The sequence below is a fragment of the Lissotriton helveticus genome, chromosome 12 (assembly GCF_964261635.1).
Source record: "Lissotriton helveticus chromosome 12, aLisHel1.1, whole genome shotgun sequence".
NCBI lineage: Eukaryota > Metazoa > Chordata > Amphibia > Caudata > Salamandridae > Lissotriton > Lissotriton helveticus.
In genome coordinates this window covers 598,702,534-598,720,950 of record NC_136073.1, presented here as the reverse complement: position 1 = coordinate 598,720,950, position 18,417 = coordinate 598,702,534, and the positions used below count along the sequence as shown (strand labels likewise).

The window sequence follows — 18,417 nt, the reverse complement described above, 5'->3', positions numbered from 1 at the left end:
TCTCCCTGGAATGAAGCCCTTTTGATCCAGATTGATCAACTGCGGCTAACTTAACCAATCTCCCTGCAAGAATACTCATAAAGATCTTATAATCTGCATTCAGCAGGGAGATTGGTCTATAGGGATCTGCTTGAAGGGGATCCTTCCCTGGTTTCAGAATAAGTACAATAGTAGCCTCCTTCCAGGACTTGGAGACTTTACCTTCCGGGCTGTAAACATAATTAAATAATAGACACAACATCGGGACTAACTCATCCTGGAGGAGTTTGTAAACCTCACTAGGGGGCGCATCAGTACCCGCGGCCTTATTCTTCTTACTTTTGTTTAGATATATTCTAATCTCGCTCTCGGTGATAGGAGCATCAAGACTCTCTCTGCTGCCTTCGGTTAGCTCTGGTAGAGCTTTATCCCGCAACCATTTTTGAAGAGTTTCTGAGCGACGTGTTATCTCCTCCCTATACAACTCTGAAAATAAAGAGAGGAGGCAAGTTTGCATGTCCTCCAGTCTACTTGATGTAACCCTGCTCTCATCAATTATTAATTCATTGATATTATTTTTGACTCGATCTACTCTTGCCTTCCATGCCAAGAGGGCACCCGCCTTTTAACCATACTCATAATTTTGCTATTTTGGGACGTCCACTGAGCCTTCACCTTTTGGTCTAGCCTACCCCTGTAGTCCTGGCGAGCATGATTGAAGTCGCTAATAACTTGTGTCAGCCTTTCTGAATGCCCCTGAGTACATCTAGTCCTCTTATCCTCGAGCTTGAGAATATTCTCTTCCAAGTTACGCAGTTCTTGTGCCTCCACCCTATTTTTAGAACAAATCAGGCTATGTAACAAACCCCTCAGGTAGGCTTTAAAAGCGTCCCATACATACTCCAAAGAAGTTGAGCCAATATTTAAAGAGAAATAGTCTAAAGTAGATAATTTAAGTACCTTAATTATTTCAACTTCTGACAGCATTGCCCTTTTTAGCGTCCATCTAGGCCTGAGGCTATACCTCTTCCCTAGGTGTACAACAAAGATAGGGGCAGGGTCTGATAGAAGACTAGTTAGGATGGAGATAGCCGGTAAACTTTTCAAACTTGCCCTGTCGACTAAGACATAGTCGATTCTAGACGAATGACCATTCTTTTTACTAGAGAAGATATACCCATGTTTATTGCCCATTTTTGCCCTCCAGGCATCGGCAAGCCCTAAATCAGGAATCATGTTGCCCAAAGCCCGACGTATACGTGGGGTGCCTACATAATGGCTCTGATTTGATCTATATCTTAGTATATCGAAAAGGACGTTAAAATCGCCACCGATTATTATAGGCGAAGTTGCTTCCAATAATTTAGACTGTAATTTGCAAATTTAAGTTGGGTCATCAACATTGGGGCCATAAAAAGAGTCAACAGTGAACTCCAAGCCTCCAAAATCCAACAGGGCTATAATCCATCTCCCTGTCTGGTCAGTTAATGTTGATTTAATTATACATCTTGCCCCTTGTGTAATCAAAATAGCCACCCTTTATTATGCGCTACCTGCTCGGAAGAGCAAAAATATTTTACCCAGTGATATTTAGCTAAGATGACCCGACATTCTGAATGACTTAAATGTGTTTCCTGTAGAAGACAGACTTGGGCGGGTGAATTTTCTAAATATTTCATAACCAGTCTTTGTCTACGTGGAAATCTCAACCCATTAACATTCCACGAGATAAATTTTATTCCACTACACATTGAGGCGCCTCCCTCCACCCGGTACAAAAACTCTACACAGACGGTTTAATGGTAGATGGAGATTGAGATTAAGGTTGAGTATATTTTTTTGATTTTTTCCCCACTGCGACCCCCCCATGTACCCCACCCCCATTCCTTCCCCCTCCCTGCCCTCGTGACCCTATACCCCCCTTACTCCCTTGGGGAACGCCCCCTACTCTAGGCATGAAGCCCATATGGCCTCTGTCCCCCTGGCATGACACTAAAAAGGGAAACTTTATGATCCATTACCAAGTCCCACTCGCGGAGCCCCACACATATTTGACACCCCTACACACCATTCTCATTCCTTATTTTATCAATGAGGACATCTACTTCCTCTACTGAACGCAACAGGTGCATGTGGTTATTCCAGATAATACGCAAAGATGCTGGGAAACTTAATTGAGCCTTAGCCCCCAGTGTGTTTAAAGTCTCCATTCTTTTACCCAGCTCCCACTGTTTTGTAGCTGTAATATGGGAGACATCTGACCTAATGGAAAATGAAAAGGGGTTGGAGAAAGATTTAGTTTTTATCAAATCTTCTTTCAAGGCCAATAATAACATCCTTTCTTTTATAGTGTACGTGAGGAAGTTAACTAAGATTTTCCTTGGCTTCTGTTTTGCAGGGTTTCTTTTAAACGGATCACGATGGACTCCTTGAATATCATGAGCCCGATCTAGCTCCGGGGAGTCCTTCAAGACTGTATCTTTTAACAGGGAAATCACAAAACCTTTAACATCTGCTCCTTCCAAATCTTCTGGCACATTTTTGAGTCTTAGATTATTTTTTCTTGAATTATTCTCCAGGCGCTCCATGTCATCTTTTAATTCCCTATTTTGGTTGACTAATTTCCATTGTGGAGGAATGGAGTGCCTCCTTAATTTTAGGGATTTCCGATTCTAATACGTCTGTTCTCAATGATACTTCCAGTTTATGAGCTAGTGCCTCCCATGATGCTTGAACTGCTGCTTGATTGATCTCCAAAACTGTAAATCTTTTCCCTATATCGTCCTTAAGAGCCAGAAGAATATCTGCTCAAGTGCCGGTCCCAGGCCCAGCAGAAACTACTGGGGGGTTTGAAATTATACGTTCGGGTGGGGTGGGGGGAGCCCGGTTGGTCCTCTTGAGCCTCCAGTACCGAAAATCTATTCTATCTATTGGAGGTTCCAACAGAAGTATATATAGCTGATATATGCTCTCCTGATACTTCAGTTGCTTCTACCTCCACCCCCCCAGGCCTCATTACGGACCAGGTGGCACAAGGGACTGCATGTTCTTCGAGGGTGGAGCTGGCCGGTCAGGAGACGTAGACGGGGAGAAATTTGATGAAATAGCAAGTTGTGGGCTATTAATCGCCGAAGAGCTTCCTTTAGTAAAGCCTCAATTTGTGGGAGTAGAAGTGGACAAAACCTTTTTAAGGAAGGTGTGATTTTTACTTTAGAAGAAGGGGCTTTCTTCCTCCTGCCTTTCCCTCTTCCATGTACTGCAGTGCTAGACTCCGTAGTAATTTTCCCCTTGCCCTGCATGGCAGACACTCTGACTTCAGCAACGGGAGGGGATACCCGAGTTAGTACTAGGGTAACTGAACTTAGTATAGACTGACTAGCCCTAGTGCGCATGGTATACCTACACACATTGAGCAATGGAATACTGGTTTGCTGGGCGTGAGCAGCGCTACTCTCCATGTAGTACAAGAGTCATTATTGCACTGTACCAATTTCTTGTTGGTTCCACTGCCAATAAAGAATGTCATAATGAGCAACAGAGATTGAAGGGTCCCCAAAGCAACAAATACAATTCTTACTTTCGTCTCGGGCACAGAGACAGTCTCAAGAATAACAGTATCGCCAAGAGAAGGGCGTCCTTACACGGGCGTACTGCCGCTCTTTCCCCTTGCAGATCACCCGTCCTCAGGCACAAGTAATTGTAGGTGCTGACTCTTCCCCCAACAACCCGGGCTTGAAGGCAAGGAATGCCATAGCGTCTCCACTCACGGGCCACACCCTCCCTCCGCAGGAGCGCCGGCGCCATCAATCTGCCTCGAAAATCGAAGACCATTCACCAAGCTGTTCCACGCTCAAGCGGAAAAAAATCCGATCCTCATGAAAATTCGGAAAGAGAAGTCAAGGTAGGAAAGAGATAGGGGTGCAGAGGGGGATAATCCGTTAGAAATACATCAAGGGAGCCTCCCGGGGAGAGTGGACACACACCTGAGGGAGTTTTGGCCGCAACCGTTTGCTTCCGGCCGCCATGTTCCCCCCGCCTCGCTTATATTGATTAGTTCTTGACCTGCCTTGGAACAGCTGCGACTCCCTTTCCTGTTACAGTTGGAATCTTTTTTTACCCCTGGTTTGAGAGGCTTAAAAGGTCGTTGTTAATTGTACCATTAATTGTTCTGTTCAAAGACAGACTATTGTGGGGGCTAGGGCAAGGATGAATACGAGAAGTCATGTTGGCTGTCTGATTGACTGGTGACTCCTCAAGTTTTTCGCGTTTTGTTTTGTAGCTGTCTGGGCCAGAGTCAAGTGGACTGATTTCGCTAGGCCCATTATTCCCCTCATTTTTCAGTTTTATTGCCCTAGATTGTGGTCTTGGTGTAGTAGGTGCCGTCCTCATTCAGCTTGACCTCATGGTTCCCTATTCCCTGTTGTAACCACCTCGCACCTCACTCCTTGAAAGAGGCTGAGGTATATCTTGTCAGGTTTTGTCAGGTTTTGGCGCTGGGTGGCTTAGTAATAAGATTGTTGGGTTTGTGGAAACCGAAGGTCAGACCAGGCCCGCTAGTTTGTCAAGTTTTCGTATTGTGTGAGTGGGTATGCACACTCAAGCCTGTTCACCTGCACTCCTCGACCCCCAGCTGGTGGCTGACAGGCAAGCTGGCAGACTGCTCAGTACCAGGGCCCCAGGGCCACAGGCAAGACCCCCAGGCAGGTTTGCAAGATGGCTCTCCCAATTTGACAGTGTGCCCACTTCTTAATCGCCTATGCTCCCCTCCACAAAATGGTGATCTTAGGGTGTCGGCCAGCTGATGCTCGAGGTGGGATGAGGCTACAGGGCTTACAGTTCGATTTTAGTTATGTGATTATATAGGGTTGTGGTTACTATTTGTAATTTCCAGCTACAATACAAAAGTACTTGACATATGAAGAGGGAGGAAGAAGGACTCACAACAGCTGGTCGGTCACGCTGCTTGCTTTTCACCCTTTTCACTGCCGAAGTCAGCAGTCTAGGACCGTAGCTTGGAAGGGTACCTTCCGCGACCGTGACTGCAGCTGCCTCTCGCCACCTCCTCTCGCTTCTCGTAGCCTGATCCCCTCAGGTGGTCCAGCCCACAGGCAACCCTGCGAAGGGGTGTAAACGCCTGATGGAGTGGGTGTGAACCGGGTGTAAAACGCTGTCCTTACCCGCTGGGCTGGGCTGTCAGCCATCAGGCTCTGAGTGAGTAGCTGGAAGAGAAAAACGCCCAGTGTTCCCGTTTTTTTGGGGGCATTTTCTCGGCTCCCTTCTCGGCTCCTTCTTGGCTCCCTTGCTGCCTCCTTCACGCTCGTTCGCTCAATGCTGGATCAATGCTGGCTCGAGTAAGCCACTGAGTTATTTTCTATAGAGACTCCCAGTGATTAACCATAGACACGTTTGAGAATAATGTAGAGAAAGAACATGCAGTGCCTGACAAAATAACAACGGTACAAAAGGGGGTGGTGATGGACGGAGCATCTGAATCAATCAAACACTCACACCCAGTCAAAAGATCTGGGTTTAATCCATCACCATTCTTTAGCCCACTCTGCCACCCCAGTTCAGACATGGCTATATGCAAATCAGTCTGACCCTGTGCCTCATGGGAACAGTCCAGCCCGAACTGCCAAGCCATGTCTTCCCTGGACCAGAAACAAGCTTCCGAGGACTGGTTTCTGGCATTCCAGCCGTCTTCAGCCCGGATTGCTTGAATCCAGTGGCAAAGTGAGCAAGGGACTCACGTCTGAGCATACCCTGCCACACTTATGGCGGCCAAAAGCGGTACGAAAGGGGGTGGTGATGGACGGAGCATCTGAATCAATCAAACACTCACACCCAGTCTAAAGATCTGGGTTTAATCCATCACCGTTCTTTAGCCCACTCTGCCACCCCAGTTCAGACATGGCTATATGCAAATCAGTCTGACCCTGTGCCTCATGGGAACAGTCCAGCCCGAACTGCCAAGCCATGTCCTCCCTGGACCGGAAACAAGCTTCCGAGGACCGGTTTCTGGCATTCCAGCCGTCTTCAGCCCGGCTTGCTTGAATCCAGTGGCAAAGTGAGCAAGGGACTTACGTCTGACCATACCCTGCCACACTTATGGTGGCCAAAAGCGATACAAAAGGGGGTGGTGATGACAAAATAACAAAGCAGTCAAAGCACCTTTGAAAAACTGTTCTCTGCTGCCTTCACAAAACCAACATCTTGAAGATCTTCTAAGCCGGCATCTGAACGACTCGGTTCAGATGCCGGCTTAGAAGTACCGACGGACAGCGCGGTGCTTCACTCTACTCCTGAGCCACTGCCAGGTGGGGTGAGGTCGTCACTTCTTACGAGTCTGTGAAATACATGACCAGTAAGAACAGACAAGACTCATCACCTAGAAACTGCAGGTGATCTCTGTACTTGTCTTTGAATCTGGTTTCCTATTGTCTTTATTCACTTATGATTTCTTTTATGAATGCAGTAGCAATATTTGTTGAAGGGTCCTGAGGAAAGCAAGGACAAACTTGTCCTTTAATTTCTGAAACATGTCGACCTAATTCCATTTCTAGACAGCTAATTTTTTCAACCTGTCTTAACAAAATTTTTAATTTTGGTGGAGTGAGTATCATCTGAATAAATTTTGTTCTATACTCCCTCATCCAATTTTAATACACTCTTTGCTTTCATTTTTCATACAGTTATCTGCACTGCACCCCACTAGTCATCTCACGCTCCACTACTCACTAGCTTAGAGGAGTGGTATACCATACTACTTGTTATTTCAGTCGAAGGGACCTTTTAACATCTTGGTTTCCTTGCCTCTGAGAATAACACATCTGAGTAGATGGTCTTGAAGGAATCCCAAGTGATGAAGGGCGGTTCCGAGTGGTGACTGATGGGCATCTTTGACCATCTACTAGGGTGTCATTGGTTGCCATCCTTTGTAAGTCAGCTAGAAAGATTTAGTTTTCTGTTGATTGGTTGCGCACATTGTAAGCTTACTCTCTTTTTCAGACCCTCTGGTACTCTTTTGTTGTCATGTATTGGTTGGGAATGTTCCCAGAGCCTGGTCTTTAAATATTCCCTTGGGTCCCATCTGATAGTTGTGTTTTTGTTATAAAAAAACTTAGTACAGTGGAGGAAAGAATCAAATTCACCTTCACAGTCAGCAAAGAACAGATCACATTCTTAGACACTTTGATTAAAAAACAAGAAGGTCATCTCATCACTAGCGTGTTCACCAAACCCACTGACCGGAACAATTTAGTACATTATAAGAGTTTCCTCCAACCTTCACTAAAAAATCACTTACGATCCTCCCAAATGCTACGAATTTCATCAAACGAAGAATTGTACAATGACAGTCTTGTTACAACAGTTGAAAAATTCAGAAAATTGGGTTATCCAGAAAGTGTTTTACAGGAAGCAGTGAAAAAGGCACAAAACACGGGGAAACTTGTTAACATGCACAAGGCCATCAAATGAAAAGGAAAACCGAACAGTTTTCATATCCAAGTTTTCAGCCCGTAGTTACAGAATCAAAAACACCATATTAAAGTATTGGCCAATGTTAAAAATGGAAAAGGATTTCAAAGGTATATTTGAACACCAACCTAGATTTGCCTATCTGTGTATGAAAAATCTAAAATAAATTCTCAACAAAACACATGAGAAGAAAGAACAGGATCATCGGGGTACTTTACCCTGCATGAATTGTGGAAGTTGCAATTCCATCCATTAAACCAGCAGTCTATTCACTAAAAACAGGCTCTTTTAGCCACATTTACATCACTGAAAGGGTGTATTCACTCAGTCTTTTTTCTGTTTTCAGGCACTTCGTCAGTTGCGATATGACATGCACATTTTGATACTTCTGGGTTAAGCGCGCATGCACATCTGGTTCACTGCACACATGTGAGTATTCCAACTATGGAATCGCGGAAATAGGTTCACGCAGTAAAACGTTTCTGAAAGGGTTAAGTTTGACTATGGTCATATGCGCTCTTAAGTAGCAGTACCACTATTTAGTCTTAACATTCAGCCCTGTTTCTTTCAGGTTAACCTTGAAAGCACCGTACATAGACACTCGTGCATTTGTCGTTTCAGTAAGTAATCACTGGCACTCGCATCACAACTACCGGTATGAATCTTTAAGCACTTAAATAATAATCACATAGATATGATCAAGCAAATCACTTCACGTATTTTCTTGACACTTTTTATGGTCACCGGCAAGAGCCTCTAAGCATGGGAACATCTATCACGCAGTAATGAGTGTGTGAATCTCCCTACACATTTGAACTTCTTTCTTTCACTTTAGTAAAGCTTCGCTTGCGTTTCGGTGCTCGTTTTGGTTCACCCATGGTTACCAGCATGAGGTTTAAAGCACTGGGAAGACCAAACCTTGTTTAATATTTTATCACGACTGTTGCAAAGTTAATTTTTGTAAAATATCCACCGGTAAAGAATGGGTCTTTGACCATATGGTTTTGTAACCCTCTAACACAGTAGCAACTAGCAGATAAACAAAGTTCATCTCTTGAAATAGATGCCACGCTACACTATTCATTGTAGTTGAACACTTTGCATGAATCATTGGAGTACTGATCTTATCTTACTATTGACAGTCAATTGGTTTAATGTTACTTATTTAAAAAACTGAGCTCAAGTTTCTTCTATTTCTGTAGGATTAATCCCCTGATGAAGGGCGCAGCCCAAAATGCATTGGGCATATTTAAGTTTATGAATACAAGTTTGATATTGTTCCAATGGAAGTTACTGCATGAAGACAGCAAACAATTCATGAAGAACAAATACATGAAATAAAAAGAATTTTCGTTAAAAAAAGACTTTACACCTCGTGAAGACTTTTACTTAAAAAGTTATTTGGGTGCGTGCGAATTAGAGACCCCCCCATCCCCTCCCCCCGAATTTGGGATAGCACATCAAGCAAATGTTTTCACCCTCATACTCAGTAGGATTTACCAATCAGCACTACCAAACAAGTTTAACTTTACTCACCAGCTTACAAGTGAGTGTGTGTTTAACCACTAGATGGATAGAGTGTCTGTTGGAGCCAACACAAAGCAGAAGTACCCTGCCACAGAAGCCAGTGCCAGTCAGCAGCACCAGTCTGTAATTGTTGCCAACAATCAGAAAAATCCTTCTTCAGTGGCAGCCATCCCTTAGCTGCATCAGCACTCATCAATTAGAGCTATCACCTACTTGCAGCTGCTGGCAACATTCGTCACCACTCAGCATGAACACTCATCTAAAGGCAACGATCAGCAGCAGGGGCCAGCAGTAGCCAATGCTGATCCTCAAACCTTGGTGGTAGCAAAAGCTCATTGGCTCACTTTCAAAGAAAGTAATATTGATCAGAAAACAGTCACCTTCACCATCACTACTGTCTGGTTGACATTCCTACTCATTTTCTCTAATTTTGTCATGTGTCCTGACTACCATTTGTGGTCTTACAACATCCTCAAAGGACTAGGATGTCCAATAAGTAAGACTCAATAGGACTGATTGACTACGAGTACACCAGTTACTACACTGAGTGAGGATTACACGTTCTTGACAGTCACACATTTTTGCTTCGCTATCACTTTCGAAATCTCTTCTCTCTTTCTCCATATCTGCTGCTCTCATGCTTCTAGCCTTCTCTCTATCTCTGTATCTGCTGCAGTTACACTTCTATCCTGCCAGACTCAGTCCTGTTACCTTTTGCACTTGCTCTCTTAGACAGTCTTTCTTATTTCTTACCCGTCACTCTTTGTTGTTCTCTTAACCTCTTTTTCTCTCTTGCCTAATATCGCTTTCCTGCCATTTTGCTCTCATTCCCCTAACCGGTTACCTTCACTAACTTAACCAGCTTTCCTTTCTCCTCATTTATTGCTGTTACTTTCCAGTCATTTGTCTCTTATTCTCCATACCTGTTTCCTTCACTGCTTTACATACGTTTCATTCTGCTTATCTGCTGCTATTACTCTCCTGGGCTGTCACTCGTGGTCTCCCTGCATATTGCACTCATTAATTCTCCTGATCCGTCACCTTCCCAGTACTTCTCTGTCACTCATTTTTTTCAGGTTGCTCTAAACTTCCTTACGTATGCCTCTTGGACTGCTTACGTGGTGTTCTCACTCCTCTGTGATGTCACACTACCTAATTGGCATTTACACTCATTTTTGTTGTTCACTGTCCTTATCTCTCACTCATTCTCAATAGAGCTCTAGCTGTCCGTCTGTTGATTGCTAAATAGATTTGTCCGCATCGCTAGTCTCTCGGTTAAGTCCATCTCCTATATTTTGTTTAGTTCCAAGATTGCAGTATAAGGTAAACTACATCTCAATGAGTTTTTTCCATATTCCTATCTGTTGCTATTCTGCAGTTGTTCGCCTTGCATTCTTGTGTTTGTCTTGTGGGCCCCCTTTACATTCATACCTTTCATATTGCATCCATGGAGTTGCCTTCGTTTTGCAATCATGCTATTACTATTTTGTTGCTGCCTTCATTGCCCACTCCTTCAAATTCCTGTAAAAGAGTGCAGCCATATAGGTGTTCATTTCCACATGAGTTTGTCTACCTTTTCTTCCCATTATCTTGCACAATCAATGTTATTTCCCGTATGTTGCTGTTCTGATGTTGCTGCCCTGTATTTGACATTGTTTTGCATTTGTAATTGCCTTTTGTGTGGGTGTCCAAGTAGAATTGCACCAAAGTCCTTAACTTTGATTCACTTGTACTGTCATCCTGAAATTAGTGCCTCAGTTGTCATTTGATTTCCATTCATGAACTTTGTTGCATTCCTTGTAGTTCTAGAGAAGGTCTCTCAAATACAAGACAGCGAAGAAATGGTTCCTGCCCCAGTGGATCCTGAGGCGCAGGCTACCTGGAAGGCTCTCGATGAGTTTCTCAAAAGATTGGACAATGAAATTGAAGGGATCATGCTTCAATGGGAAGTGGGACCAGCAGAAACCAGAGCTCCAAGCCCAGACTTCGAAGAGATGTACACCTATCCTCTAATTACCAGTAGGTACACCAGAGTTCTATGGTCGCAACGTATCCTGAAGCAGCATTTTGATTACAGTGTAGAATCATTGTCAAAACAAGAACAGACATTTACTGCTATTTTTGGGCAATAGTTTCTTTAGTGGTGAACGCCACAATTATAATTTGTTATGAAATACATTTCAGACACATCTAGTAGTCAAGCTATTAATGCCTTCCAACATGAAGTCTGAGAGCCGAAATGTACAATCTATCCTTCTTACATCTGGTTCGTAAAAGTACATTAGTAATGACAAACGTTTTACTGTTGCAATAGGTTAATAGCCCTTTGAATTTTCTTTTATTCAAATAAAAGTTTTAATCATCACTGTTTGAAGTTTTAGGTTTTTCCAATCCTGGACGCCAATGCTGCAACCGGCATGCCCTTTGGTATCCCATTCCCTTGCTGACCCTGTTCCCAGTGATTGTGACTCAGAGAACTAAAAGCTTTTAACTTGCTGTCCTTACCCTAACCCCTTAGTGACAAGTAAGAGGAGGTTGAAGTACTATGGATGGGAAAAGTGGGCCAATCCTGCAATGTCATTTAGGAAGGGCCAATCCTGCAATGTCATTTAAGAAGGGCCAATCCTGCAATGTCATTTAAGAAGGGCCAATCCTGCAATGTCATTTAAGAAGGGCCAATCCTGCAATGCCATTTAAGAAGGGCCAATCCTGCAATGCTATTTAGGAAGGGCCAATCCTGCACAGTTATTCAGGAAGGGCCAATCCTGCAATGTCATTTTAGAAGGGCCAATCCTGCAATGTCATTTAAGAAGGGCCAATGCTGCAATGTTATTTAGGAAGGGCCAATCCTGCAATGTCATTCAAGAAGGGCCAATCTTGCAATGTTATTTAGGAAGGGCCAATCATGCAAAGTTATTCAGGAAGGGCCAATCCTGCAATGTTATTTAGGAAGGGCCAATCCTGCGAAGTCATCTGCGGCGTATCACAAGGATCATCACTCAGCCCCACCCTCTTCAACGTCTACATGAGACCTCTTGCAGCCATCGCACGCCAACACAACCTCAACATCATCTCCTACGCCGACGACACCCAGCTGATCCTCTCCCTCACCAGAGACCCCGACACCGCCAGAACCAGCCTACACGAAGGGATGAAAGACGTCGCCGAGTGGATGAAGAACAGCCGCCTGAAACTGAACTCAGACAAGACAGAAGTCCTCATCCTGGGACCATCGCCCTCCGCCTGGGACGACTCCCGGTGGCCCCCCGCCCTGGGCACCGCTCCCAAGCCAACAGACCACGCACGCAATCTGGGCTTCATCCTGGACTCCTCCCTCTCGATGACCAGACAAGTCAACGCCGTCTCCTCATCATGCTTTCACACCCTACGCATGCTCCGCAAGATCTTCCGATGGATCCCGACCGAAACCAGGAAGACGGTCACCCAGGCACTCGTCACCAGCCGACTGGACTACGGAAACACCCTCTACGCCGGAACCACAGCCAAGCTACAGAGGAGACTCCAACGCATCCAGAACGCCTCCGCCCGACTCATCCTGGAAATCCCCCGACGCAGCCACATCTCCGGCCACCTGAGGGACCTGCACTGGCTCCCCGTCAACAAGAGGATCACGTTCAGGCTCCTCACCCACGCACACAAGTCTCTCCACGACCTGGGCCCCAAGTACCTCAACTACCGCCTGCCCTTCTACACGCCCACCCACCAGCTACGATCTACTAGCCTCGCCCTTGCCGCCATACCACGCATCCGAAGAGCCACCGCCGGAGGCAGATCCTTCTCCTACCTGGCGGCCAAGACATGGAACTCCCTCCCCATCCACCTTCGGCTGACCCAAGACCATCTCGCCTTCAGGAGACAACTCAAGACCTGGCTGTTCGAGCAGTAGCGGACCCCTTCCCCCAAGCGCCTTGAGACCCTCCCGGGTGAGTAGCGCGCTATACAAGTGTTATGATTGATTGATTGCAATGTCATTTAAGAAGGGCCAATGCTGCATTGTCATTTAGGAAGGGCCAATCCTGCAAAGTTATTCAGGAAGGGCCAATCCTGCAATGTCATTTAGGAAGGGCCAATCCTGCAATGTCATTTAGGAAGGGCCAATCTTGCAATGTCATTTAAGAAAGGCCAATGCTGCAATGTTATTTAGGAAGGGCCAATCCTGCAATGTCATTTAAGAAGGGCCAATCATGCAATGTCATTTAGGAAGGGCCAATCCTGCAATGTTACTCAGGAAGGGCCAATCCTACAATGCCATTTAGGAAGGGCCAATTCTGCAATGTTATTTAGGAAGGGCCAATCCTGCAATGTTATTTAGGAAGGGCCAATCCTGCAATGTTATTTAGAAATGGCCAATCCTGCAATGTCATTTAAGAAGGGCCAATCATGCAATGTCTTTTAGGAAGGGCCAATGTTACACAGGAAGGGCCAATCCTACAATGCTATTTATGAAGGGCCAATTCTGCAATGTTATTTAGGAAGGGCCAATCCTGCAATGTTATTTAGAAAGGGCCAATCATGCAATGTCATTTAGGAAGGGCTAGTCCTGCAATGTGATTTAGGAAGTCAGACGGTCTATGTTGTCAGTTTCTCAAAATTGGGCTTTTTTGGTGATTTGACCTCCATGTGTACTTCAGTGATTACTTAATTCTCAGGATTTAGTGGTGGTGGTTGTTGTGTTTTTTTTAATAACATGTAGTACTAATATCACAAACCAAACTAAGTCCATCCGTTTACAAAGTACTATAAGAACCCAGATGGTCCAATCAATACTGTTAAATCTGGGGAAGAGCAACAATGTCATAATATATACTAATGGTTGACACGGATTGCTATGGGACTGTTATTTGTTCACTATTAAATTAGACTCATACTGTGAAAACAGCCGGCCCTCGCAGTGTTGGGGGATAACAAAGGGTGAGAAATAGTCGCAGTCATGGCTCGAGGGGTCGGGAGAAGCAGTGACAGTGTAGAGAGGTAAAGGTGAGATGGACCATGTAGATGTAGCGGAGTACTCCGGCTCTGTCCAGACAGTCACCTGCCAAAGGACTCTGAATAACCTTAGAAGGATGAGTTTTGATTCTTCTCTAAATTCTGTATAGTTTTCCTCTTTTTCTTTTTGCTTTTGTTATGTTCTCTCTAACGTAGCTATACGGGAAGTGGGTTTTATCGCTAATGGGGTTTTATGCGAAAGTGCCACGTTTATTATTGATAATGTTTAGGATATATGAGTTGTACTTTCTTTTCGCTTTTATCTGAAGTCTGTTATGTTAGAGCATGTGGCTATGGAGCAAAGCACTCGTGAAGTTGTTGCAGAGTTATATCTTCTAGAACTCTACTTAGCTCTTTCTGGGTTTTAAGTAACCTTTAATCCAGACATCTAGCAGGATGGTTTTGAAAGGTGGAGAAAGAGATGATCCATCCAGTCGAGCTTTAATGTTTTGTCTATGGTAATAAAGTTAGGAGAGCTTCTAGTATGTATGTTGCCTTTTCTCTGAGGTTCGGAAATAAGGCTAGTTATGAGTTTATTTATGGAGCAGATCGCTTCTAGCTTTGATTTTTTGGGGGAAGTTCTAATAGACAATTAAACGGTTAGCAGTGGTTGTTCATACGCACATCCAAAACACCCTCTGGGTCAAGTATAATCACTACTTAAGTCAATTATGGTGGTGCTCACATGAAATCCTGCTTCTCACTACCAATGAGTGCATGTTGTTTATGTCCACATGGTTAACAATCCTAAGAAAAGAACAGCTGATACCGAAACACACTTAGTGTAAAGCCCAACATATAAAAAGTCAGAAAAGATTCAGTTCTTACTTTCCAGAACTTTTATTCAGTGAAAGTCCTTTCTCAATTTATTTCTTCACATTGAGCTTGATTCTATCTTTATGCACATCATCTGGCAGCCGGGGACGTTTTTTTCTTTTACTTTACACTACGTGTGCTTCGGTATCAGCTGTTCTTTTTCCCAGGATTGTTAACCTTGAATTCTAAGGTACGTTGACAAAACCAAAGAAAATGTTAGTGATCTAGTAGAGGGGACCCATTTCATGTTGGGTGCAATACTTGATGCAAATAGTTGTGTTTGTTAAATTTGATTGGGTTTGATAGTTATTGGTAGGGTGTGCATTCTTCGCTCGAAAAAGACAATTTATTTTGTATGTAATCGACATCAGTAGCTGCTTATACTCCGTATGTTTTTTGTATTTTTGAGGCGAGTTGCTATTTATTAGCTCTTTTACATGAATGTGCATATTTCATTTAAGGCAATGGAAGTTGGCGGCAACTCTTGGGAATGCATGACCTTTCAGAAGAACCAGCCTACGATATGGCTCAGGTGGACAAGGAAGCTCTTCAGCACCTGGAGGATAGTAAGTAAAGAGGATGCATATTTTTTTCAATGGACATATTTTATTCATTGAATGGTTGGCCATGTGCTTTACTGAAGTGAATCTACTTTATACCTGTTTGAGGAGTTTTAGAGCCTAATTTTACACCCCATTGGCACCTAAATGAGGTATGAATATAAGAAGATAAACACATTCTGCCTCAGGCCATGTATACAACAAACATCCTGTATTAAAATAACTCTGTGTTCGTAGTAGGGGCATTGATAACTCCATGATAGCTAGGCTTCGCTTGCAACTCAGCTCTACTGTCATTAGGTGATGTAGGTTTTTTGAATGGCACCTGAATGGTAGTCAGAGTTTTCTTATAACTAACTGCAAATGTGCAGTTTATACATTCCTGCCTCCCAAAAGCAGCAGGTTATACCTATACTATTCTTCTAACAGAACTAGATTTCTCTTGACGGTTCAGTCCAACCATGTGATGGAGACAATACCCATATATTAATTTGATGATGCTGAATATTGATTTTGTTTTAAGAACCCTGGTCCAGGCGAATTAATTTGGATCAGATGCTCCCCCTTCCCAACTAGAACTCTTAATACGTTTTACTTTGCATGCTCTCTTATCAGATGTTAGATATTTTTTCAATATAGAGATAAAGGAATTAAAAAAAACATCATAAAAGGCCAGAGGGAATAATTATATTGAACAATCTACCTATTGAGGTTCGGTTTAAATGCACGTTGAAAGGCTAAAAATCCTCACCCCTACTGGGTCAAACCGATTCAGATTTTACTAAACTCTGATACAACAGTGACTCAATAGACCACTTCAAAAACGTATCTGTTCTTAGTTCAGTCAGCGAATTGTAGATGTGCTACTGGCAGCAAGTTTCTCTAAATGTGCCGCAAATGATCCGGTGTCAGCGCCATCTTTTTTCATTAAGCTCACGATCCATCATGCCCACATGGCTTCAGAAACAAGCCTGTGAAACTTTGCAAACCTTTCAGAAATTATCTTTAAATCCCTCTGGCCTGATTTACCTCTCATGTCTAAATAAGACCCATCCCGTTTGTGACCGTAAAGAAACTAAAGGGCAACATCAACATTATCTTCAATCTTCAAAAAGAAATTGCGACATGCGAATGAGAAACTGAAATATTCAATTGTAATGGATGGATTATTTTGTAGGATTGACACTCCAGGAGATTAAACTGAAGCATACTGTACAAAAGTCTGGACTATTGTAAAATTTATCGACCTACCCATCGGACCATGACAATAGGTAGTTCCTGGTGCCCATAAATCAGTAATGAAAGTCGAAGTCTGACAAAAGCTGAGAAAACTAGCAACCACTAAAATGCTCCACTTGATAATGGCAGGATTATTTGTGGCCGTACCTGGTAAGGTTGGACCTTCAGCCTTACCAAGGGATACATTCATTCATGAAGTAAAACTAGGAGTCACTAAAAATTAAAGCGATTGAAGAACCCCAGGCTAATTCAGCTTTGCTGGCACCACCAGCTTCACCAGGTGTAGGAAGCGAGCTCTCTATATAGTGCACTAAAACAAAGTACACTGTGCAGAGAGTCCAGCGGGTCCCAGATTGGTATACAACGGCAAAAGTAGATAATACTAACGCTCTATTTGTGATAGTGTGGGTGATCAGTTAGGCTTATCAGAGGGTAGTGCTAAGCATTTGTTGTACTCACAGAGGCAATAAGTGGGACATACACTCAAGAATAAATCCAAGACCAATTTGATTTTATATACTTTTTAAGACCAAGAAGTTGATTCACAGGTAAGTAATTTATTTTTAGTTATCATTTTTCAAGTTTGGAAAATAGCTCACTGTTGTGTGCAATTATGCACAATTAAAGTCTATGAAGAAAAACACATAAATGTGTATAAAATCGGACAGTCAATTCTAGGAGTTCACCTTGAAGGTTTAGGGTAGCAGTAGGCCAAGGCCCAATTTTCTGCCAGCGTATTGTCTGGGGCATCCCAGATTCGGCTGAGGGCAGGGTGCTGAGGTCGTTGGTAGCTGGTGCGCTACAAAGAAGTGGGTTGCCTCAAAACAGGCTGCAGAAGAACCCCAAACTGGGAATCGGATCTCAAGTGCCTCAGAACCATGGGAGCACTGCTGGTTCGTCAGTGCCTAGGATGGGCAGGCTGGGTGCGGAGAAGATAGGTCAGCAAGGCATTGTGTATCAAGATGTTCTTAGCGGTTAGGAGCAGACAGGTTGTAGGGACAATTCCAGGACAGCTGGGCCACTCATGAAGAGTCCAATCTAGACTGCAACTGCCAAGAAAACAAGCACCCATGGAAAGACTTCGAGACCGCTGATAGGTCTCAGCGGTCTCAAAGTCTCTCTATGGGTGCCGGTTTCCTGGGAAGTTGATATCTGGATTGGACTCTTCGTTTTGGTTCCAGGTGGCCCGGAACCTCAGGTATTGCTATGGCACAGCTCTGGTGTCCTCTCCCTTGGTGGGAGGACAAATCTGAATCGGAGGAACTAGTGTACCGCTGCTGGTTTGGTTGCTGCGTCACAAGGGAGATGTAAGTCGGACTCTACGGTTCGGTGCCTGTAGGGGAGTAGTTCCTCTACTACAAGGGAGTTCTCTGTCGATTGTCGAAGGGCCGGAGGATCTCCGGGAATCTTAGAGGCCTCAAATCAGCTGGATGAATAGGCATACCATGATGGTCAAGTCCGTGGAAGCTACATGCAGGGTTTTGCACCAAATTTTGCATCAGGTACTCTGTTCTCGGGTCAGCTGCTCTTCTATATCCGTTGTCTTTTTAGGACCCTTGAATCAAAAGTTCAGGGTCCATGGCTGCTATCTAAATGCTAAATTTAGAGGCGTTACAGTAGGACACAGGTTATAGCCAGTGGGCTACTTACCTTTAGGGCGTCTACACACTCTAATGCAACCACTTCACTTCCTTTGTGGAGTGGGCACACCCCTGACCGTAATTGGCTTCTTCCCTCTGAAACAAGATGGAGGAATCATCTGCCCCACCTTAGGAGTGGTGTTGGCTAAATGTGGGCCCATCTCCTAATC

General features: G+C 44.0%; 1 protein-coding gene across 1 annotated transcript in view; it reads left to right on the top strand.

The window, feature by feature from the left end:
* The window catches only part of LOC144798321 (uncharacterized), a 192,401-nt gene that overhangs the window by 73,122 nt on the left and 100,862 nt on the right, over nucleotides 1-18,417 (top strand). Inside the window, exons 3-4 of the mRNA XM_078669134.1 lie at nucleotides 10,789-11,004; nucleotides 15,270-15,374. Coding sequence (XP_078525260.1) covers nucleotides 10,789-11,004; nucleotides 15,270-15,374 — 321 coding nt within the window. The remainder of the gene's footprint in view (nucleotides 1-10,788; nucleotides 11,005-15,269; nucleotides 15,375-18,417) is intronic.